This window comes from Indicator indicator, chromosome 37, assembly GCF_027791375.1.
Source record: "Indicator indicator isolate 239-I01 chromosome 37, UM_Iind_1.1, whole genome shotgun sequence".
NCBI lineage: Eukaryota > Metazoa > Chordata > Aves > Piciformes > Indicatoridae > Indicator > Indicator indicator.
The window spans coordinates 500,443-525,273 of NC_072046.1; the positions used below are offsets into that span (position 1 = coordinate 500,443).

Genomic DNA, 24,831 nt, shown 5'->3' on the forward strand with positions numbered 1-24,831 from the left:
TATTAATTCCCCACTGCACCAGCCCTGATGTCAAAACACTTCATTGTCACCTTACCATTTGGTATTTTTGTCTGTCTTCCAGTTCTGACATGTTTGCACCTAAAATTCTCAGCTGAAGTCCTGTGAAACGAGACTGGTTGCATGTCCTTCATGTGGAAACTTGGTTTACTTAAGTCCAAAAAAGACATTAGAGTAGCTAGTCACAGCCTGTGACAGCGAGCCAGGAGTTCCCAGCAGATGGTAGGAGACAGCCATCCTGGTAAAACTCTATCTTCAACTTCCCAGGATGTCTGCATTGCACTAAAGTGTGTGTGTCCCCGTCCCCCCCCTGCCTTTTGTCAATTTGGAAACAGAATGATTTGTTCTCAACAGTTCATCACTCCACCCACCTATCAAGCCTGATGGCTAAACCAGAAAAGTCGATTTATGTTTCTAATCTCATTTTACAGACATTATCACAATGCTATCTATATGCAAGCCCCTTTTTTGGGACCACTGTTGATTCCCCTTTCCTTTATTTCCCTCCAGACAAGCTGGCACACCCCACCTCAACCAGAATCATAGAATGGGTTGGGCTAGAAGGGACATCAGAAATCATCTACTCCTACCTCCCCACCATGGGGGACACACCTCTCAACTAGATTCAGCTGCACAAGGCCTCATCCAACCTGGCCTTGAACACCTCCAGAAAGGAGGCATCCACAACCTCCCTGGGCAGCCTCTTCCAGCGTTCTGCCTAAGACCCAGTCTAACCTTACTCTCCTTCATCTTCAAACCATTCTCTCTTGTCCTGTTGCTAGACACCCTTATTAAAAGTTCCTCTGCAGCCTTCCTGGAGGATCCCTTCAGGTACTGGAAGGCAGCTCTAAAGTCCTCTCCTGAAGTCTTCTCGAGGCTGAATACCCCCAGCTCCCTCAGCCTATATTCATAGCAGAGGTGCTCAGCCCTTAGATCATCTTTGTGGCCTTCCTCTGGACTCTCTTGAAAGTTTCTACCAAAACACCTGCCCCTAATTTGCATAATTTGAGGGGAAAAAAAAATAATACTTCCCTTTTTACCTTTACTGTTTAGCTCTTGCTATACAATTTTTTTGCATAAGAATCAGGTTATTTGTTTTCCCAGCAGCATTATGGCACAAACTGATACTCTCTGGTTTTCCAGCCAGATTGCCCACACCCTTTGAAAGCTCCAGCTTTTCAGCAGAGAAGCTTCTTTCCTGTAAATAACATCTACAAAACATAATTCGTTCTTCAAGCTATTCTGACTGTTCAAGGCCATTTAATGTAACATCACCAATAAAGATATTCAGAGACTCTCCAGAAGCTTCTGCATTTATACTTAGCCAACTCGTTTTAAGGGAACTTTATAGAAGCCTAACTGTTGAATGCTGTCAGGCTGCATGAAGTAAGAAAAGGAAATGCAATCCCTATTTTAGGGATTAAAGGGCATTGCACAGGGAGCCAGTGACTTGTTAAAAGTTACACAGGAAGTCTGGAGTAGACCTTTGGGATTATAACTCCTGGCATCTCTTTCCAGTCTCTTAATCACTATGCCATCATCTTGTTTGTTATTTTGGTAGTATTTCCATTTGCTGAAGCATACCTGCCTCAGAGAGCCACTTCTCCTTGCTATCAGATGTACTATTTCTTCTTTCCTTCCTGTTTCCCTTCTTGTTTAGGTAGACACATCCTTCCTGGGGAGCTGAGCAGTCTCCAGGCTGAGCCTTGTCCCATGCCAAAACTTCCTTATTCCACATCTCAGACTCCACAGCCAGAGACACTGAACGGGAGCAGTGAGAAGAAAAAAATTGAAGGGGAAGAGGAGGAGAAGAAGAAACCCTGCAAATCTTCAAAGGATGCATGAAAGTGTTCTGCACTCTTTTACTGCAGATCTGAGAGAGGAGTAATCTCACCAGTTCCAGACAGTTCTGATTCTGCTAACGCTTTCTTGTGCTCTCAGCTTTGAAAACAAAGTTAATGGAAAACCCAACATCATGATCCAACTTCAGGAGAGTGTGGCAGAATATATATTGGCCAAATCTTACCTCACCTCTAGGAGAACACAACACCCATGTGAAATTCTCTGAAAGCATGTCTGGAGAGCTCTTTTCCCCCTGTACCTGGTCCTGCTGTGCCCTGCTCTGTTGTAGGGCTGTGCCTGTCCTCCTGCTGACAGCATCCCAGTAGAGGGGGCCCTGGAGCTGTCTGGTTCAAAGGGAGGAGGCATTCCGCTTGCAGAATGAGCAAAATTAAAAGAGAAGGAAGAAGAGCAAGGATGTTAAAAATATTAGATGCTTTTAAGATCATTACTTGGTTCTGAGCTGGCAGCCTGGACTGTTTATAGAGCTGTACTAATGAAAAAGCACAAGATGAAGTGCTTGTTACAGCATCAGTGCTTCAAATCATCCTGGAGATCACTATCTCCACAGCTGAGGGTTATATATTCTGTTACCCTGGGGGATTTCTCTCATTTTCAAGTATTTTCAAGTCACTTACTGAGCAGTGATAAATGATGTGTTTTTCACATCCAACTGGTATCAGAGAAGAAGTAACTTTCCCAGGGTCACAGAGCGTGCAAGTCAGCTCAGTCCTTTGTGTTTACAAAATGCAGAGAACTTATCTTTGCCTTATTTTCTACCCATGTTCCTTAACAGGACCTTAAGGCACTTGTTTTGCCACACTGACAGAAAATTCTTTTCTCTTATCACCTACTAGGTTCCTGACTTTTTGCACCAGCAGCTCCAACTCACAGAAGCTGCTTTCTTCCACCAGAATAGAAGCTGAGAAAGTTTCTTTGGGGCATTCCAAAGAACAGATCCAAGAAACAAAACCAAAAACAATCTAGGGGGATGTAAATCCATTTCTAGGGTAAAAGGCAAACAAGTCTTAGAAGGAAAGCAGCTCTTCCAAATAGAGATTACTAGAACAAAGTCCATATATAGCTTGAAATCACTGTAGCATCTTTACAGGCAACTCTTTCCACTATGGTCATGAAGCTGAATAAGCTTTTATTTCAGTGCCAGAACACAAAGAATTGGAGAGGAATCCCCTGTTGTCACGCAACAGTTTAGCTGAACTAGAGTTAATCTAAATACTGAAGTCATCAGTCCTCCTTACCAAGGTCTAAGGTAAATTTCCAAGCTCTGCCACCCTGTTCTCCTCAAGGTCCTGGTTCCAGCAACACTGACACCAGTGACTGAGCCTGCGAAGAAAACAGCCTTTAAGAGAGGTCACCCATACACAGGAGAGGCTTAAGACACTTGCTTAGCTCCTAATTGCCTTGTCTTCAGCTTGCCTATATTCAAAGAGCCTCAGAGACCAATTATTTGAATTTAAAAATAATGAAAGAAAATAAATCCCTCTTCTCCTCATCTTAAAACCAAATCCATGCAGGCAGATAATTACCATTTGTTGTGCAGGGAACAAGCCCTCTGCAGAGAAGCTGGAAAACAAAGCACTAAACAGCACCCAGGGAGCAAGCAGGAGGTTTGCTTTAAGAAGTAAATGTGGGTGAAATTTAAATACTAAGCAAGTTCTGCTGGGGCTGGGTTCTGCCAAGGGTTAGGGTTGAGCTGGCCACTAAACAACTGACAGATGCTCTCTGTTCCCAAGAGGGAAGAGAAACGGTAAGGGAGAGAGATTTGTGGACTGGAAAACGAAACCAGCTTTAAAGAAAATAATAACAACGAAATTAAATATATACAAAAAGAAACAAACCAATATTGGACACAATCCCTGATGGCAATGAGTTCCCTGTCACCACTGATGCTGTGGCAAACACTGCAAAAGTTTCTGACTGGACTCAGCAGCAGACAGGAACCAGATTCAGGAGCTGGATTCTGGAACTGGATTCAGGAACTCATGAGTCAAGATCAAAGCCAGCAGGGCAAGAGTCCTCCAAAGACACCAGCCACTGAAGATGTTTGACTCTGTCAGTCCCTCAGCTGTATACTGAACATGACAGCCATGGGATGGAGTTCCTTGTTGGTCAGTTTAGGGACACCTGTCCTGTCCAGTCTCTTCCTGCAGGTGCCACCTCTTAACTGCACAGATTAGCAGTGATCTTGGTCTGCAGCCAGCCCTTGGTACTAACTAGAAACCAATATTGGAGTGTTCTCACTGCTAAAGCAGCCACTGTGGGCAAACTGAACTGCAGAAAGTACAGCTACTGAGAAGGGACTGAGGTGAGAAGTCAAATCACTGAAAAGAATTAGTCCTGTCCTAGCTCAACCCAGGACAGGTTCCTAACAATGTGTAACTTGCAACTTAGGAGTTGGTGGAACTCTCAGGTGTGCTTATCAGTAGGATGAGAGATGAACACATCTCACCAGTTTTATAGAGAGAAGATGAAGCAATCACCCTCCCTTTTACAGCAGTAAGCTTCAGTCAGGGTACATGAAGCCTATTTGAAGTAGTTCCCTGCCCACCCCTCCCCAGGTACCAGTTCTGAACTCACCACACAGCGAACTGCAGTCAATCTACAAATGTTCCATTTTTATTACAAAGTATGAAAGGCAGAAAATACTGTACCTAATACACAGGAGGCTGAAACTTAGAAAGAAGGTTAAAAAATCTGAATAAAACTACATAGGAAGCAGGAAAAATAGCATAAAAGGATGCAACATTCCACTTTTTCAAGCCATTTGAGAAAATTGCCTTAAAATTTACAGAGTTTCAAACAACATGGTTCCGTGATTTGGGTGTTAAAATCCATTGTAACAAAACCCTTTGTATTTTTCTCCATAAAAATAAAGGAATATTGGGACACTGCAGTTATCCATGTCAACAATAGCAGGATAAAAGAGGGTTCCTCTAGGACAGTATAGTAGCGAAGTTGCAAATCTCAATACAAGAAGGGTGGAGAGAAAAAAGAAGGACAGGAGTAGAACTACTATTGCTTTAACATAGTTTAGTGAGAACAAGAAGTCAGGAATCTCATATGGATGTTTGTACAATCATGCTACAAAGATTACACCTTCAGGAAATTTACCACAAAGGGGACTGTGGATGGGAAGAGCAGAAGGGGAAAAAAAACACACAAGGTGGGGGGGAAAAACCAAAACCAAAAAAAGTAAACATCTACTTGGTCTACCAGGGATAAAAAAAAAAAACCCCATGGCTTCGGCACAACAGATTTAAATTACATCTCACACTGCTAGCAACCCAGGGTCTTAAAAAGAACAACAAAAGGATCCTTTTAAATAGATTTCATATTTACCAGGTTGTCAATAACAAACCAAACAAATAAAAGCAACACATCGCTTCTCAGCTGTACTAGGACTCTTTTCACTCACTGGTTCTTGGGGTGGTTTCCACAGAGCAATCCTCGTCTCTAAGAAGGAGCTGGAGAGTCACAGGGGTCTTGCAGACAGGAAAGCAAACTCCAAGGGATGAGAGCTGGAACACTTAGAGCAGTGACAGCTTACAGCCACTCACGGTCACAATGATTTTTTTTTTTTTTTTTTTAAAGGAAAGAGTTTGTTTATTCTTCATTTTGTTAAGAATTTTTCTGAAAAGAAATTAACTGGATGGAAGCCACAAGGATGTTTTATGATTAGGGTAATGCTAGTTTGATGCTGAGTATCAAAGGCTGCACAGAAGGCCACTGAGATACTTGACAGATGAAGTTATCTGAAATCAGGCAGCAGCAAGTCTCACAAGTGCCTTTGCCTCTGGAGTCTGCCATGAAGCACTAGATGAGTGTTCAGTGACTGCTATTTAGCTGGGTTTTTAATGACTGGTTTTTAGTGCTGGTAAAAAGTGCTGGCTTGGAAGTTCTAGAGATGTCTTCCTGAAAAACAAAGGAGTCAGGGCCATGCTAAACTTCTCAATATCCTTGAGAATGGGACATTTCTGACTCTTCTTGGGGAAGAAGCAGGGGAAATACAGCTGCATTTCTATGTAAGCAGGAGAAAGTGCTCTTTAAGTGCCAGATACAATGAATCCCCTGGATTTTTTGCAAAGACCAGGGGAAACAGGGACAGTACCTTGCCCATTCCAGAACTGGTTTTGGACACCTCCTTTTAATGTCCACTGTCCAACAAATACAAACCTGCTCTGGAATATGGGTCTGTGAGCAGGAAGTATGTATTAGAGAGAACACTGTGTTAACTGACAGGCTAACAGTGTGGATTTGAGGTGGCAAGACCATTTTGCTACCCAGCAGCAGGCAAACCAAACCCTTCAGTACATTGATAGAACTCTTAACTGTGCAACCTACTGAGCCAAGAGCTCACCTTTGCTGCTGTTCATCCTCTTCAATATGTCCTGAAAGGATTAAACCAACACTAACATAAGGAACTGGCAAGGCTGTGTGCATTTACAGGCAGCAGCTGCATTTTTCTTTTGTATCACAAAAATAAGTTATCCAAAGAATCTAGCTACAACTTTACACAACCAACCTTCCACTACCACCATCATGTTTAGAGGGTTCCCAAACATCATCAGGGGACTCTGGGTGACAGGCAGCAAGTTGCTTTGGTTGGCCTTGGAGGATTGTGTCAGCCTCAGAATACAGAGCTTCAGTTTCACATTAACTGTCAAGTGCTCATGGTTTTGGTGTTCAGTAGGAACAGATGAGGATGATGAGGGTCCACTAGATACCGCCAACCACAGCCAGTTTAGGATTTCAGTGACTGTTGTATTTAACATTTTATACAAAACACAAATGTCTACCATAAAAGGGCTGAGGAAAAGCTGACTCTCCTCCCTAATCTTACCAAAAATATACTCGTTAAAGTGCCATCTGCAAGAGAACAAAACAGACACACTGGGCTTTCTTCATTTACATTTAAAACAAGCACAAGAGCATCTGTGAATTCCAAGCTCTCAGACTCCTCCCCTCACCTGGTCTCTGGTAGGCAGTGGAGCTACAGTTCAGACTGATGCAGCTCTCTCATTGCAACACCAGGCAAAAAATAGATCTTTTTCTTTTACTATTATCCAGAACATTCAGGAGAGTAATTACAGCAAAGTTTTGAAAGGATCATTAACTTTGACTTATGAGAGGCAATGCCTCCCCCGTTTAGTACATTTCAAGGTTCCATCAGGAACAACCTGTATTAACAGTCTCCTTTCACATCACTCTTTGAAACCACTGTGTTTTCTAAATAGATTGTCAAAGCACTCAAACCCTTGCCTCTTAAATCCCTGCACACAGAAGTACAATTCCCATAGATGCAACCTACCAGAGCCCAGTTCATTTAGACAATTAACAGGCTTGGCACAGACACACTAATGGACATCCAACTTGTTTGCTGTAGGTTTACACCTTGCTAATGACTTTCATGTGATTGAGATCACCCAAGTTGAGAGTCAATATATTAGCAATAGGTTGTCCACATGGTAGTAGGAATCAATGGAAAGCTTAAACAGAACACAACCAAATAGCATCTTGAATTAATTGACTGAAGAAGTGCTACAGAACTACTTCAGGCAGAGAAAAAGATTTCTGTCCCAGAATCAGTCCTGTCTTGTCTGGTGTTTTTCTGCTTTGCTAACCTCACTGATGCTCACCTTTCCTTTCAGGTTATTTTAGCTATGAGGCTTTCTATAGCAGCTGCTCTTCAACCTCTGCTTGTGCAGTAAGCACAAAATAACTGAAAACCAAAGTATTCATTCTCATAAACTTTGTGAGTGACACTCAACTGAATGTTAAGCAGGTGAAATATGATAAACTATCTTCTGATTCAGAGGCTACAGTGACAAGTCTCAGGGGTTTATTTTATCTTGCCTATAAACACGAGCCAGCAAGCAGACTATTAGCTCCCTGCCAGGGTGTCAGCAGGTGCTGGCAAAAGGGCACCAAAGTTTCTCACTTCCTTCTCTATATGGGAGTGCCATTTGCACTACAGAACATCTCACCCATGAGGATTTTCCTGTCTTTTCAGTCATTAACCTTTAAAGAGATTTCTTTGAAAAGAAGCTATTTTAAGGAGCATTTCCCTGTTTCAAAACAGCCTCTAGTGATTTAAAATGTAATTTCACATGAAGAATGACAATGGATTATGCCCAAAGCAATATGCTGTAGATCCAAAAGGAACCCCAACTGGCTGAACAAACAGGATATAGGCTTTATTTAGGACTCACTGGAGCCTACAGGATTCCTTCACTTGCCTTTGATGTGTTTGGAATGAACATCCAATTCCACAAATGAACTTCAAGCAGTTTTATGGACTGGCACTGGATCCTTTTCAGGTTCATAGCAAGACTGGTTTTCAACAGCAGCAAAAGCTATTCAGACTATTAGTCCCTTTATAGATGCTCTCTTCCCATCATCCTAGTGTAACAAATTGTATTCCTCTAAGAATAAACTGCTTTTCCATTCAGCATAGCCCAGGGAGTCTTTTAGTGACTTCACTTCCAAATAAATTATCTTACATCTCTTTTAAAAGACAATTCTACAGTTGCAAAAGATGCATTCTTAGGCCAAGCAATAGAGGCATTCCTCTTTTACTGGCCATCTATACAAGAAGGAGACTTGGAAGCATAAAGGGGACTACATAAAGTTCTAAATGCTCCAGATAGTTCCCTCTCAGTAGCACAGCATATAATGCCTACCACTTGGAATTAAACACTACATGACAAGCCTGGCTATGTGTTTGCACGGCTATCTGAAGCTGGGAGTGCTATCATATGCTACTGCTAAGAAAATCCTCATTTTCACTTCATTCAGTGAAGTATTTTCCAGTTTGAAATGAAGTGCTACTGGAGGAAGTGAGAACCTAATTGTTTGGCTACCAGTGCTCTGCCATCTAGATCAAACCTGTCTGTGGAACGCTCTACTCTCAGCACTGCTGCTAATAAGCAAAAACGACCTTCAGGTTCAATCAAGCTTTCTGTCAAAAATCCCACAACTGAACTCAGCACCTCGCTGACAAAAGAGGAGCTCCAACCGCAGTAAGAGCCTCTAAGCTTCTTGATATTAAAAGGAGTGATGGAATAAAGCTGTCTCTAATGAATTCCTATCAAATTCACAAGGCAGTGCTTTTCTGAGCTCCACGCTGAGAAGCAGCCTGTAGAAGAGTATTTCTGGACGTCCAGAATGACAAAACTTTGCAGGTTCTGTTCTGCATTTGACAGTGCTTTCAGTGGCAGCTTCACTGTCTCACAGTAATCGCTTTTCCCAGCTTGCCTTTCCTGCACAAACTGACAAGATTCAAGTTTGCCAACGTCCTACTATTTATAACACTGCCTCCAGTTGCAGGTGAATACTCATTAGGTGGAAAGACAATTTTGATAGTTTCTGACGTTCCCATCAAAACTCAGCTGGTGCATCCTTACAGACCAGCCAGGGTTGTCATGTCTTCTCTTTGGAGCACTCAGCCATGTTATCAACCAAGATTTTTATCTTGCCTAATCCACTCAGCTTTGATTGAAAAGTATCACTGCAGATCCACTATTCAAGACAAACAGAAGCCCTTGGGCACATCCCCACTAAGATAGGAGGATGACAAGTGCTGGACCTTAGCCTCTGTGGCACAATTTCTTGCCTTTTAAACCCATCATCGTGCATTACACTAAGGAATCATTTCTTTCAGAGGAACAGTTTTCATTTGGATGGAGGACCAGCTTTTCCAACTCAGCTCACTCATTCAATAAGACCTGACAGCACAAAGCAAATACATTTTTTGCAGGGGGGGGAAGGAAAAAAATAAAGATTGCTTTGCACTTCTTTGCAGAACTTCCAGTAACACAGGCCAAATGCAGAGAAGCTCCAAGATACAGGCTAACCACAAGACTCTTGCTCACATTATTTGCCAATCAAGCAAGCTACAAAGTGTGAAACCATTTTATTTTGGTTTAGATATTAAGTTTTCCGAGGGGAAATCATTTGTTTGGAAGCATCAATGCCAAGTCCATTACAAATCACATCTTTTTTTTTTTTCCAGGAGTTGTTTACCTCCTGGGAGCTTAAGTCATGCATGTATCTTCTTTCTGAAACCTATCACCATTCTGTTAGCTAACACGACTGCAGGATACATACAAATTCAGTCAGACTTGAAAAATAAGGCCTACCATAGTAACAACTGCCTCTAGCATCAGAAAAGTGTAAAGAAATTGTGCAACAAGTACTTGTACTTCACAGCACCAGAAAATTCTGCCCAGGTAACCAGGAATAGAGAGAGCCAAGGCAACAGTTAATTCTGGCAGGCCTTTACTGCCAGGGAGCCTGCAGTGTTACTGTGATCTGTATTGATAGTTAGATCCTGCTGTGGGCATATGGAAGTGGATCACATATCAAAAGTAAGAATCAGGGAGAAAAACCTTACTCAATAGAAAGTTAGCCCAATATATAAAAAACATACAAATGTTTCAACAGTTTAGAGGCAGCAACAACAGGAATGATAAAGATTCCTGCCAAGGTGGCTGTTAAGATCATTGTCTTCCCCCACCTTGTTTTGCACCTGCATCTATTAAACTAGTTGATGTGCTGCCTCAGCTGGCTGACAAACACACGGACATATGCAGCAACTGAAAAGCCTGAAGCTTATTAATACAGTCAACAAATATACAGAATTTTAACTGAGGGGCGAAAAAAAAACCCAACAACAAAGAAAATCAGAACCCAGAAGGTCCAAGAGGCTCAGCACGTCTCTGCATTTTAGAGTCTTGGAGACAGGAGACACCTGTCATTGATTCTTGTAACAGTTTCTTGTAACAGTAGATGCAAAGCAACAACAGATACTGGCCACTTGTGTTGTTCTTACTTTAGAGGGGAGGGGAAATTATACAGCCCTGCCTCAGGGTGGCACGAAGCAGTAATGTTAGACTCTCAAAATCTCCAGGCAGTTGTTGTAGCAGATAGCTATCCAGTCTGGCTGAGTTGATGCCCACTGTACATTGTTGATTTCTCCCTCTGCTGTATAGGCCAAGATAGGGTCCTCAATGGCACGGGGCATTTGCTGGATATCCCAGATGAGAGCCTGATGGTCATCAGCTGCAAAGGGAAGAGGAATTCAGAAGGAGAATCAAAGCACAACGAGATCCCTATGCATGGCTATCAAGATGCCTATGGACCAAGAAGCTATGGCAGGATATGGCTGTTTGAGTCCCAATGAGTATTCAAGTCAGAGATACAATGATACAACTATGCTCCAAAAACAGAAGCTTGGATTACACATTATCCAGGACATAATTGAAAAGCAAACAGTGGAACTCATATAAATTGAAAACACTTAAGAATTAGATTGCAAAAAAAACCTAAGGAGCATTAAAATAAGAAGAGAGCTTAGCCAAAGCAGATGCAGTCTGGGCACTGGGCTCACTACTGCCAAAACAAGCTGCAGTAGGTGTCTATTTCCACAAAAATTTTAGGGAGGTCATTAATAAAGGGATTCTAAACCACAGCTATTCTTTAGCAAAGGCAGGCAGAACTGCAGAAAAGCTTTGGAGAGAGAGGATTTTGCAAGTTTTGCAGCAAAAGGCTCTCAGATTTCCCAGGGCAGCTAGAGAGGGGAGGACTCACACTTACCTGCTGTACAAATGTGGCAGGAAGAATGAGGTGCCCAAGCAATTCCATTTACACAGGCTCTGTGGTTGTTTAACCTGGCAACAGGAGTGCAGGGAACTCTGACATCTAGAATCACAACCTTCAGAAGCAACAAGAAAAAAAAACCCCAATTAATAACTTGCATTTTTATTACTGCAGAAAAGCAAACATTTTGAACCAAGGCTATAAACACAGCCCTTTCCTAAAGGACGTGGTTGGCAAGCAAACACTGTTCTCAAGGAATAGCTTCCAGCTGGTTACTGTGCCTCAAAAGGAGTCAGACCTCACAGAAGGGAAGTTTGTGAGTTATGCAACAAGGGCAAAGGAATTGTGCTTCCCTGAAGCAGCACAAGTGACAAACTAAGACATACTGCCTTGGGTGCTGAACTGAGAAAGAACAAGGTGACTCCAACACCTGCATTAAGATTTGATGTGGAAAGCACCATCCAGCTGGCTCAGACCCCTCTGAAACACCAGCTGAATGAGGAGCCAGAGAGAGCTTCCAAGTTTATAACACCACAGTTACTTCTCAGGGTCCTGCTGAACTTAGTGCAGTAAGAATGAAGTACCACTTAGCATAAAATCATAGAACCATCACAGAATGGGTTGGATTGGAAGGGACCTTAGCAGTAAGAATGAAGTACCACTTAGCATAAAATCATAGAACCATCACAGAATGGGCTGGGTTGGAAGGGACCTTAAAAATCATCTACTTCCAAAATCCCTGCCATGGGCAGGGGCACATACAGGTTGTTCCAGGCCCATGACAATCTGCTTTGAATGTTCCCAAGCTTGAAGCTTTCACAACTTCTTTGGACAACCTGTTTCAGTGCCTCACCACCCTCATTTGGGAAGAATTTCTTCCTAATGTCTATGCTAAATCCATCTTCTCCAGTTTGAAGCCATCTCCCCTCATCCTGTCACTCTGTGCTTTTGTCAAAAGTCCCTCTCCAGGTCTCCTATAGCCCCCTTCAAATCCTGGAAGTCTGCTGCAAGGTCTCTTTGGGGCCTTCTCTTGTCCAGGGTGAACAACCCCAACCCTCTCACAGCCTGTCTTCACAGGAGAAAGGTTCCAGAGCTGGACCCAGCACTGCAGGGGGAGGATCTCAGCAGAGCAGAGATCTGCTCCCTCAATCTGCTGCTCACACTGCTGAGGATGCAACCCAGGATGTGGTTGGCTTCTGGGCTTCAAATCCACATTGCAAGCTCATATTGAGCTTGTCCTCAAACAGCACCCCCAAGTCCTTCTCAGCACTGCTCTGCATCCATTCTCCACCCAGCCTCCATTTGTTTGGGATGGTCCCAGCCCAAGTGCTGGACCTTGCACTTGACTTTGTTGAACTTCCTGAGGCTGACATTGGCCCACTTCTCAAGGTCCCTCTGGCTCCCTCCCCTCCAGTGTGTGACTGCACCACACAGCTTGGTGCTGTCAGCAAACTTGCTGAGGGTGTCTCAATCCCACTGTCCATGTAGCCAATAAAGATGTTAAAGAGCACCAGTCCTAGTACTCACCCCTGAGAAACACCACTCAGAACTTGTTCCAATTAATCATACCCCAGTTCAAGCAGACACTGATTCAGACTCACAGATTACATTAGGTTAGAAAGGACACCTAAAGGTCATCTTGTCCAAACCCCCTGCAGTCAGCAAGGACATCTCCAACTATATCAGGCTGCTTGGGGTCAAGTCTGATCTTGAATGTCTCCAGGGACAGGGCCTCAACCACATCCCTGGGCAACCTGTTTCAATATTTCACCACTCTCATTGTAAAGAGCTTCTCCTCATGTCCAACCTAAATCTACCTTGCCCCCATACTTTAAAGGGCTGACTAACAATTAGTATGAAGCCACCTCCCAAAGAATAAAATCACAACCACCTCACCTCCATGCCATCCATGGCCATTGTAGCAAGATAGTTGGGATCCTGCTTATTCCAGCAGAGACGCAGCAGAGGATGGTGCTGTGGGTCCTCATAAATGATGGTGCTGTGCTCCAGATGACGAAGATCAAACATCCTCACCGAGCCATCTGCACCCACTGAAGCAAACATATCTCTGCCGCCACCTGCGCGGCTGAAGGCGATGTCATACACCTGCTCAGGAGCAGCAGAGAGAGAACAAACACAGCTTTAATGAGCACACTGCCTCCTAAATCACAGAGAAGTGGATTTTATGTATGGATAGAGATCAAGTTGTGACACATTCTGTCAACTGCTTGAATGTTCCCAGCAAGGTTTAAGTCATTCCCTTGTCAAAAGAAGGGGGGGAAAAAAAAAAAGCTTAAAAGGGTTATGTCACTAGAGGATCATTCACTGAAATTAAACATATTAAAAAAAAATAGCCAAATCTGAGAAATTGATATTAATTGCTGAAAAATAGGATGTTAAAATGAAAGAATCCTGCAAGTAGTTTATTGCCTTTGATATGCAGTTGATTTCAACTCCAGTTTGTTGGTTGACTTCATTTTTTTTCTAATGTTTTAGAGCATAATCTAGTAAGACAAGGGTATCATCCAATCCAGATTCTCTGATGAGGAAAACAGAGTAGTTTTGATAACCAAGAGTATAGTTTGAATTAGTTTGGTACTCAAAACAATATATCTATAATAATCTCAGAGTAATTATCTTTTAGGATCATTATATTTTTCAAGACCAAAGGGGGAAATCAGATTTATCTTCACCTTCTACCATTTAAAAATCTGCCAAGCAAACAATCAAAGCAAGCCATCACCTCTTTGTCATGTGCAATAAGTTGGGTCTTCACATGGCCAGAGACCAGATTTACCCTTCCCAGAACCTGTCCTGTCTCCAGACCCCAAATAGTGCAGGTTGTGTCAATACTAGAGGTACCTGAAACAAAAACACTTGTTAGCAACATTAATATTATCACTAATTATTTAATCACTGGATTAATATCCCCTCAGCATCTCCAGATCAAAAGAGCTACAAGGAACAGCAGACAATTAAAATCAAGCTCACAATCCACTGTGCATTTAAATGACCCAAACCTTTTAGCTGCAGGAAGATTCTTCCACACAGGAATAAAGTGTAAATAGCTCATGTCTACTTCAATCTATTCTGAAGCCTGATGCAGCTCTGAGATCAACTTTCCCATCCTGTAAATCTCAAGTGCATGTCAAGCCCCAGATTCAATCCCAGCGTGGCCATAGCATGTCATTATTAATTGATTGCTCCTGTGGACTGAAGGTGGGGCTAGCAGTAAAGCTCTTAAGAGATGAGAGATGCAACACGCACAAAATAAATCATGTAGTAAATAATTACTAAGACATATTATCACTGTTAATCTCTGGGCAAATCCCTCTGACATAAATGACTGTACTCTTCTGGGAGCCTCTGCTGGATCAGACATCTTGGATTCACAATTTGGCCCAGAGGCTATAATTAAACCTTAATCATTCAGCCCCCTCCTCCAACTGAATGAAGAGCTCCTGACTTTACTCTTGCTGCTGAAATGGCTTCACAAAAGACAAAGCTTGGTACCTAAGGTTTCTATCCACTCCAGAACACTCTGCAGTAAGTCACAGGAGTTCATATACATCATTAATTAGCACTATGACAACAGCTTGCCAGCCCTGAAAAGTGAGAATCCCTGTCTGCACTGGACAAGGCACCTTTCCATGCAAATTGTCTCAATAAGCTGCTCAAATTTTATTTATGTTATTTTTAACCTAAGACAATGGCAGTTTCTATGATGTAGAAATCAACATGCAATGGCAGCAGTCAGTCACAGCCCAGAATTCACCAGACTAAATTCAAAAAGGCTGTGTTTTCCATGCTGAAAATGTAGCATTTTGTCAGTCTCACCTAGAAGGTAAGGATCCACTTCATTCCAGTCAAATGATGTTAGTGGAGCACAGAAATCAGAGTTCTTGTTATTGTTCAGCAAACACTCCAGCCTGGTCTCTGTTTCACCCACCTTCAGAGAAAGTGAAACAGTGGACTTAAAATAGCAACATCACACCACTTGTTCCACTTGCACTTCCCAAACACAAGGTGTTAATCCTGGGTTTCTTTCCTCTTGGATTTACATCCTAAAGCTCTGGAAAATCCAGCTTTAAGCTGGAAGAGGGGAGATTTAGACTGGAGATTAGGAAGAAATTCTTGACAGTGAGGGTGGTGAGACACTGGAACAGGTTGCCCAGGAAGGTTGTGGATGCCCCCTCCCTGGAAGCGTTCAAGGCCAGGTTGGATAGGGCTTTGAGCTTCCTGGTCTAGAGGAGGCAACCCTGCACATGGCAGGGGGTTGGAACAAATGATCTTGAAGGTCCTTTCCAACCCAGACCATTCTATGCATCTCTGATCTTTAACAAGGTGATTAAAACAGCAACTACAATGATAATTCTGCTTCTCCTATAGGCTTTGTAATTCAGGCACATTATTGCAGTTAAGAAAAATTACTCAGTGCTCTGACTTGATTTTATGTCTTAACCTCCACACTGCAGCAAGGGCAAGAACACTGAAACAAAAGTAACTCACTTCAAGAAAAAAAATCTGGTCTTGAGTGAAAATAGATCAATATGCAACACAACACCATGGTTCATCTTTGATCTAGGGAGGATTTACTCACTCTCCACACTCGCAGATAGTCACCACTGGTTGCCAACAGGTCTGGATACACTCCCTTGGTGTCTGGAATCCACATAAGCTTTGTGGTAGGATAAGGGTGATCAAAGGTGTTCCTGCAAATGAATTCTGAGCTCTCTTCATCCAAACCAACAAGCTGCACCTGTAAGAAGAAAGTATTTTGTAAAAGTACTCCTTTATGGTTCCAGCATTAAGACTGAGTTTTACTTCACAAGGACACCTTCTGTGGCCTCAAGGACCATCATGTCAGTGGAATGATAAATTGTGAAAGCTTTGCTTCCTAGCTGGGGCACGTAAGCAAAGTGAAGTGTATATAATCATCAGAGTGCTCTGGCTTTGAAGAGATGATCTCAAATGAATTGAAATCCAGTCCTAAAGGATTAAAGTCCACCCTTCTCTCTTCCACACTGCAAAGCCTAGCTTAAATCAGACTTCAACTGCACAAGCATTACTGCACTCATCTTTTAACTGAGGTGATGTTGACAATGTCATCTTCAGAGAGCAGGACAAGCTGTAGTTTGCACAACAACCACCCACAGTTAAAGGCCATATCGTGGAATTCTTGGGCAGATCACATCAGCTAGCAAGTTGTTTTCAGGTCACATTACCTAAAACCTTCTGTCACAACTGCACAAAATTAATATACAAACGAATCACAGAGAAGGTAAAATAGAAGTCAAACTTGAAAAAACACGAATTGGGAAGCTAAAATATTTACATCATTATTCAAATGTTCTGTGTGAACAGACCAAGAAAGCAGCTCTGCCAAAAGATCCTAGGTAGCTAAATTCCAAATTAGGGTTTTTCTTTTTTTTTTTTGCAGAGCAATGACAGTGGGAAGGGCTAATTTGCCCAGCTGAGAGTGATGTAAGACAGAGCAAACATGAAACTATCTCCACATAGCTTGGCCATGACAACACCTGAAGTAATACTCCAAGTCCCAGACATTATGTTACTAGAAAAATATTGACATGTCAGAAAGTGCTCAGAGAACAACAACATGGTGCTGGAAGGGTGTGTTTAACCCAGCAGTGGCTGCAAGACCCAAACAGGATGAAAGCCCCCACTGTGTGAACTGCTGCTCAAACACAAACATTATGGGGACAGCTCACTACAATTAGTTTGTAAGCTGCTCACCATAGGAACTTCCTAGTAACTTTCCACACAGCAGCTTCCTCCTGGGAACAAGGGCTTAATGGACTTTTCCCTAAGATGTTTATCTGGAAAAATCCTAAATATTTTGGGATAAGCCATTTGGTTGTTTGCTCTGGCAGGGCAGTTGGATTAGATGATCTCCTGAGGTCCCTTCCAGCCCCTAACATTCTGTGAACAAGAGGCACATTTTAAAAACTAGACTGGAAATCTACCATCTTTTGTCCACCTAACAGAAAACCAACAAATGCTTCAGTGGATCATAAACTGTAACATCAGCAGTTGCAAGCCCATTTAGAGATGCTTTTAAGCAATGCAAACCTCACCTCCTGCTACAATGACATCCATCCTCTTCACCCCATAACAAACCCTAAAACCCATACCCAAATATGCCTCTAAAAACTATGCATTTGTCTGCCTCACACTGTTTTAGCTGCTCCTTGTACTTCACACTCCAGTATGAATCAGTCAAGAATCTCCCAGTCTTCAGCAGTGATTGACAAAAAGCTTTCTAACTCCTTTAGGGATCAGAAATACTAAGCGGATTTTACAAAGGAAGCAAATTGTCCTTGGTGATAGAAAATCTTGTGGCAAGGTCAGGATCAGAAGACAAATGACCTCTAATCATTTCTTCTCCTTTGCTGATGCTGTTTGCAGCTCAATATAAGTGCATTAAGCCTACACAAAGCAATCAACACACTCATAACCACAAGCAAATCTCAAACAGCAAAGGACACACTTTCACTGCTGCACCACACATTCCTGTTTATCCTTTCCTCAGATCTGAAGATAAAGCAACGACTGTGCAGCCCCCCAGGATCTTTGTGAGCTTTGACATTTTTTAGGTGCAAGTCAGGTTAGAGAACAAAAATTGCATTAGCAACAGCAGAGCTCCTGGCAGCTGCTGAAGATCAGGTGCCTGACACCGATTGTGAGACCTGGCAGCAGCCTGGGCTAACTCTGAGCAGGAGTCATTGGTCTGCCTAGAGACAGGAGCAGAAAATACTGCTTGAGAAGCTCTGTTCTTTCCTAGCTCAGCATGTTCAAAGGTATGACTCTTCTCTTTGGACTCGACCACATAGAGCGATTGCAGCATCCCTCCATTCACCCTCTTGTGCAGGGTGACCATGAGGAAAGAGAATGATGGAATTATTTTCAGGATGCTGATTATATTCAAGCCTTGTCTCTCCCTCCTGCAACTGAGGCAAGATCTGCAGCGAGCTGCCAGTTACTGCACGAAGGAGTGCCTGAAGTCCAGCCCAGATAAGGTTGAGGTGATGCTAATAGGGAAGTAACTGTCAGTCAGGATACAAATTGAACCATTTTACATCTCCCTGTAACTCATTCCAGTGGGAAAATGAGGATCAGTGTGTTCCATCTCCATTAGCTTTTCAATTATGCTGTGACAGTAGGTAGGCATGCTAAATAATAATTTGTTTCTCCAATACATCAAGATATGATAAAATTGGACGTGGCTTTTCCTATCAAAATCCAAGCCTTTATCAACACATGGCTTAATTGGACCAGTGCATCTGAGTAAAGAAGTGTCTCTAATCAGCACACTCCCAAAACATGACATTTCATAGAATCACAAAATGATTTGGGTTGGAAGGGACCTTAAAATCATCTAATTCCAACCCTCCTGGCACAAGCAGGGACACCTCCCACCAGCCCAGGTTGCTCAAGGCCTCATCTAACCTGCCCTTGAACACCTACAGAGATGGGGCATCCACAGCCTCCCTGGGCAACCTGTTTCAGTGTCTCACCACCCACACTGAAGAATTTCTCCCTAATCTCCAGTCTAAATCTCCACTCTTCCAGATCAAAGCCATTGCCCTTCATCCTACCACTACAAGTCCCTCTCCAGCTCTCCTGTAGCCCCCTTCAGGTACTGGAAGGCTGCTCTAAGGCCTCCCCAGAGCCTTCTCTTCTCCAACATGACCCAAAAGAAGCAGGCACAGAATTAACACAATGTGGAATTTGCTAACAGCTGACTTTTTTGTGGCATGGTTTGAGGAACAGCGAAGGAAGTTCACAGTTGTTTGTGTAAATCCCCTATATTTCTGTAATCTAATTAGTAACCACTACAAGTGAGACGTTATAATTATTTTGGGGTCACGTACAATCAAAGATCTCACTGCACCAATTAATCTTTAACACACAATCAATTTTCCTTTGCAACTAAACCTTACAGAAAAGAATTACTCTGGTAAAACAAGCAGCCTGAGCTCTCTGATTCAAGGCACTGTTCAGGAGATGGGGGCAACACATGGGAAGCACATGGTCATAACTTGTCAGCTTCCTCCAGAGATGGCAGGGGGCAGGGTACAGCACCTCCCTCCACTGTTACCTAAACCAGGCTCTAATTTTGTCCTGCAGATAAGATCCCAAAATCAGCCTTTCCTGACATTCTCCATGTGCTTCCTGATCCATGAAGCCACCGTCAGAAGGCCTGTGGCAGTCATTTATGAACACTCCCATGCCCTCCCATCACACCAGTGATCTGTGAAGCATTACACAGGCTGACAGCAGTTTCCTAACCCACGAAGTTCAGGAAAAACTACACCAAATAATCTGAGCTCTTCCAACCGGAGTAAGGCATCTCACTTTGGGTACCAGTGATCTGACAACAAAGGTGTACAAGCTGAAACAAAACTTCTGTGGGGTTCAAAGTGTTCCTTTGTGGTTTGCTCTTGGGTCTGTTGGTGTGTGGGGTTGACAGGGGTTAGAAGAGTTTGGGAACAGTAAATTAGGGTTTGGCAATCAATAGATTTGAGTTCCTCACAAAACAGAGGTGTAAACAGCCATTTTTAATATGTAAGCTCTAAGTACTTCAAGCTCTGATAATTATTACAGAAACAGAGAAGAATCTCTCCTCTTTCTTTCACTGTAATTCTCTCACAGTGGGCACATCTGCTGCAACAAACAATTGGGGCATTAAGTCTTTTTAAAAGAAACCCTAAGCCAGAAGAGTAATAACAAGAAGATATATTCACCTATTTGGTTAGATTTTATATTCACCTATTTGGTTAGATTTTAAAGCAAGCTAGAATTGCTCTTCCAAGAGCATGCTTTTAAGTATGTGAGTGTAAGGGAGAAAGGCAGCTCTGTGGAAGAAACCATTGCAACATCAGGAACAGAAATGATGTTTGGAGCTTGTGAGAAACTTCTAAAGATGCTGAGTGCAAAGAGAAAGTTAAATGAAAACGAGTTTTTAATATCCTTTTAATTAGTGCCAACTGTACCTAGAAGTGTATTTTGATGTCAGGAGCTGGCAGTATGAAATATCTCAACTGTGAAGGGCAAATCATGCAGGAAGACAAAGCTTTCACACATGCCCTGTAAAAATCTGGTATTATTGCTTACCCCAGAAGTCAGGCTATAAACCCAACTGCTCCAGACCTTTTGCAGCACATTATGGGCTATTTAAATAGGGCAACATCAGTTCCTTCCCTTTGTTCCTTTAATTATACCACTTACACGGGGCAGAAGCTGGTGCTGGATGAGTTTAGAACTAGTGTGTACCCAGCACAACTGCAGCATATCTGTCCAGGACTTCCCAGTCTGGAGCGTGAAGCTATTCCCTGTTGCAGTACCATCTAAAAGATTCAGAGAGTCAGATACCATAAAGACAGTGCAGATGAAACACCACTCCCAGGTTTAGTCTGCTCCCCAAAGTAAAGGGGGCAACATCAATACTCTAAGCAACAACACCACTTGGAGTTACCCAAGACAGCTCTCTGTTAGCTACCTTCCTACAGTGGGATGTTGTACTGAAAGCACTACAAAAAACCCCAAACAAACAAGCAAGAAAAGCACAACACCCCTTCCCCCCACCTCTGAATTATCTGAGACACAGCAAATCTTCTCAAAGTGAAGGTTGTGTTTCACTCCATTTATTATCCAAGTTTAATTTGTGATCATACATCATCTTTACTTCTGTAGCAGCAGCAGCATCCAGGTTGGCATTTCATTCTCATACAAGTGGTTTCCAGCTCTTTACACCACAGAGACCTCACAGCATGTGGTGCCTATATGGACTGAAGTCAAGAGAATAGTCATTCCTGAAGCTCAAAAGTCAAGAGAAACCCTGAGGAATATTTACAGACAGCAGCAGCACAACTTACACACTCCTACACAATTTGTATCTGCAACAACTATGACTGTAAAGGGTTGAAAAGAGAGGAGTTGAGTCACCTCCTTTACACGTGAAGCCTGAAATGAAAAGGCTGAAATCAAGAGCAACCCCTGAGAATGGTCCAAACTTGAGGAGGTAAAGGCAATATGAATATATCCCCCTCATTAACCTATATTACCTCCTTTACACAAAAATCGTCTCTGCAAGTTTAGAGTCTGAGCTTTTCAAAGTACAGACCACAAGACTTTCAAGTTGGTCTTCAAACAAATTAAAAGTTCTGAAGCTCAGGGATCCACCTCTTTCCCCAGCAGCACTCCCAGACCAACAGCAGTGCTCACCTGTATGAGATGCCAGCTCACACACAGCCAACTCATACTGGTTGAACTACAAAGTGCTCAGAAGTATCATGCCTAGGACTAGTGCAAGCACAGAAATTTAACTGCTGCAAGAGATGTCTCCCCCCACCTCCATCACCTCATTACATCCCTGCACAAAGCCCAAACCCCAACACTTTCTGACACCAACTATTTCCTCCATTAAATTTGATACAAGCTACAAAGCACAGAGGCTATAAAAACATACAGTTGTATTTGCAAAACCTTTAGCTTCATACAAATTTCAGAATGCTCTCTATATATGCCTATTTCCTCATCTTTCTTCCACTTATGTGAATTCATTGCACCAGGCTAACAATTAAAGTGTATTCAGAAACGCCTATACAAGTGTCTGGAGAGGTGAACATGTAGTTTCTGCTACCAGTGTAAGGTTCTCCACTCATATCTGGCAGGAAAGCACCAAAGATATAATCTCGTGCCTCATTACACCCTTGTTCTCAGAGGAAAGTAAAGGTTCTGAGGAACTGGTGTAAGTCGTTTATGAAGTTATGGAGAAAGTTACCACACGAAAGTCCCCCACAGCACATCAGAACAGCAGGTTTCCACCACAGTCTCAGACATACTGTACATGCACAAACTTTAGTGCTGGCCATAAACTTTTGCTCGTATTGAAAAATATAAGGCCAGGTACGCTCAGACTAAAGGACCTTTGTGGCTGAGGAGCTGCCACCAGCACCCCCCATAGCTCTCCCCACCCCCAGCCCCTCGGTCTCCCAGCAGCTGGGGGCTCGAGGGAAGGAAATGCGTCTGAATCTAGGCCGGCACCCAGCACTTCAGGGGAACATCTGACGGCTCTAATCAGTTCCCAGTGCCAAGGACAAGGCAGGAAAACTCCCTCCAGCTACATCAATCGCGGGGGCCGTGCCCGGCAGTAGGGAGCCGGTTAAGCCGCTAGGATGAAGAGGGTCAGCCCTCTCCTCCCCCTCTCTCTGTCCCAGCCCCGCCGCCCGATGCCGGTAGAGCCGGGCCCGGCCGCCGCCGCTCCCCACCTTGTTGTTATACTCCTCCACGAAGCTGCCCAGCGCCAGACGGAACCGCTTGTCCGGTCGGACGCTCCAGTTCATGGCGTACACGGTCCAGGGCGCCTCATATTTGTAGATCTCCTTCCGCTTCCCGTGCAGCGACATGGCTCGGCCGAGGGGACCCCGGGCAGCGGCGGGGCTAAGGGGAGCACCGGTCTTGGCCGAGGCGGGGGGGCTCGGGCTGGGCTCGGAGGGGAGAGATGGGCCTGACTGAAAGGAGCGAGAAGGCGAAGCGCGCCGGGGGAGAGAAGCTACGCAGCCGGCCGGGGCGCAAAGAGGCCGGAGGGGTGGCAAGGAGCGGGGGAGGCCGCACCTCGGCGCCGCGCCCCCAGGCCCGGCTCCAGACCCCGGCGGCAGCAGGAGCAGAGCGGAGGCCGTTTGGGATTCGGCCCCTCACACAACGGGAACGGAAACCACACGCGGAGCCCCGCCCACTGCGTGCTCGTTGGCTATATCGCCTGTCACTTAGAGTCTCGGGCATCTATTTGGTAATTTACCCGTCAGTTTGACCCTTTCCGTTTTTCTATTGGTTGCTTTGCCCTTCATTCCAAACGGCCGCTCACCTCCTGGCTGAGACACCCTACCGGTGTGCTTGGCCCCGCCTCAGAGGGCGGCCACGCTCCTTCTCGATATCTTACTGGCTACCGGGGGTCGCAGTGGAGAGAGGTGGGACCTTGAGCTCTTTTTGACAATGGATTGGCTGGAAGTGGTGTCAGTCACGTCAGTCGGAGGCAGTCGGGCGACACTTTGGGCCCCCGGTGATGCCGCGTGTTGGGGTTCCGCTTCCACCGAGTGGTGAAAGGGAGGGGGCTAGTTGCTGAATAACCAATGCTTCATTATGAGGGGTTGTTTTTGGCAGCATTGGCGTGTTCCCGGCACCTTGCTCGGGGAAGGGACGCCGGTGGGCACTGGCTTCCCAGGTTGCTCCTGCCTGGGGTAGGGCGGTCCGAGGCCCTGCGGCTGGCTCTGCCCCCGTAGCATCACGGCTCCCTCACGGCAGGGGCTGGTGGGTGCCTCAGGCCCTGGCATTGGGTGAGGGCGATCCCCGGGGTGTGTGTGCACGTCCTGGGAAGGCTTCAAGGCCTCCTGGTTCTACAGGACGAGGCACAGGATGGGGAGGAGGTGTCCTGGCCGCTGGGAGATAAAACCTGGGCCGGCCCGGGTTATAAATAACCCTTTTGTGCTGCCTGGGGCCTGGGAAGGGGCTGCCGGCTGGTTGTAGCCCCCACATCACTCCACAGAGTGAGATCGACTGGTGAGAGGCAGGTTTAACTTCCTCCTGAGTGCACAAGATCTGTCCTCACTTCGGGGCCCTGTGGTACTTGGTATGGGTGATCCTGGGTCTAGCCCTCCTGACGGACCTGTTGCATTTGGACAGGAGCCATGTGCCCTTCAGCAAGGGATGTAGGATGGGCTTTATGGCTTCAGACATTGCTGTGCTCATCTGACGTCCCACCTGCTGCCAGGACTCGTGGTGTAATCTTTGCCTGAGGTGTGTTTTGTGAGGCCATTTCTCATATGCAGCAGAAGAGCAGCTTTTGCAGATTCCTGCTGAGCCTGAACTGCATCCTATAGGGAAAGAATTGCTCAGCACAGCCTTCCCAGGCCCCATCCTTGACCTGTATGACCTGCATGGGGGCTCTGTTAGCCCCGAACTCCCTCATTAAAGTACCTGAGGTTTGATCACAGCCTTTTCTTGGGTCTGTGTAGATAAGCATCTGTGCTTTGTACTGCCAGGGATGAATTCACTGATGCTCCCAACAAACACAGCTGTAACCCATGTTAGGTGCCAAAAACATCTTTATTAGCAAAGTGTACACTAAAACTCCAGAGAAAGAGATGCTCACAGTTTTACTACTCTCAAAGGGAAGTGGATAGATTACTTGAGCAGGTGGCCTAGGACTGTCACAGCATCTAACCAAAGGGCAAGGCGGCAGTGCTACGTGAGCTTCTCCTATGGGGAATGCCTGCTGGGGAGGAGGAAGCACCTATTAAACCTTTATCAAAAGAGAGAAGCTGGAAGGAAAGGCTG

The 24,831-nt window shown here is 44.3% G+C and overlaps 1 protein-coding gene across 1 annotated transcript; it reads right to left on the reverse strand.

Moving 5' to 3' along the window:
- Positions 1–10,739: 10,739 nt before the first annotated feature.
- On the reverse strand, positions 10,740–22,904 carry DCAF7 (DDB1 and CUL4 associated factor 7). Its single transcript, XM_054396552.1, has 7 exons — positions 22,767–22,904; positions 16,076–16,234; positions 15,313–15,424; positions 14,219–14,337; positions 13,372–13,581; positions 11,473–11,590; positions 10,740–10,938 (listed from the first exon to the last, which is right to left on the reverse strand). Exons 1-7 carry the CDS (start codon positions 22,902–22,904, stop codon positions 10,766–10,768), a joined length of 1,029 nt encoding a protein of 342 aa, XP_054252527.1. The 3' UTR covers positions 10,740–10,765.
- Positions 22,905–24,831: the final 1,927 nt, after the last annotated feature.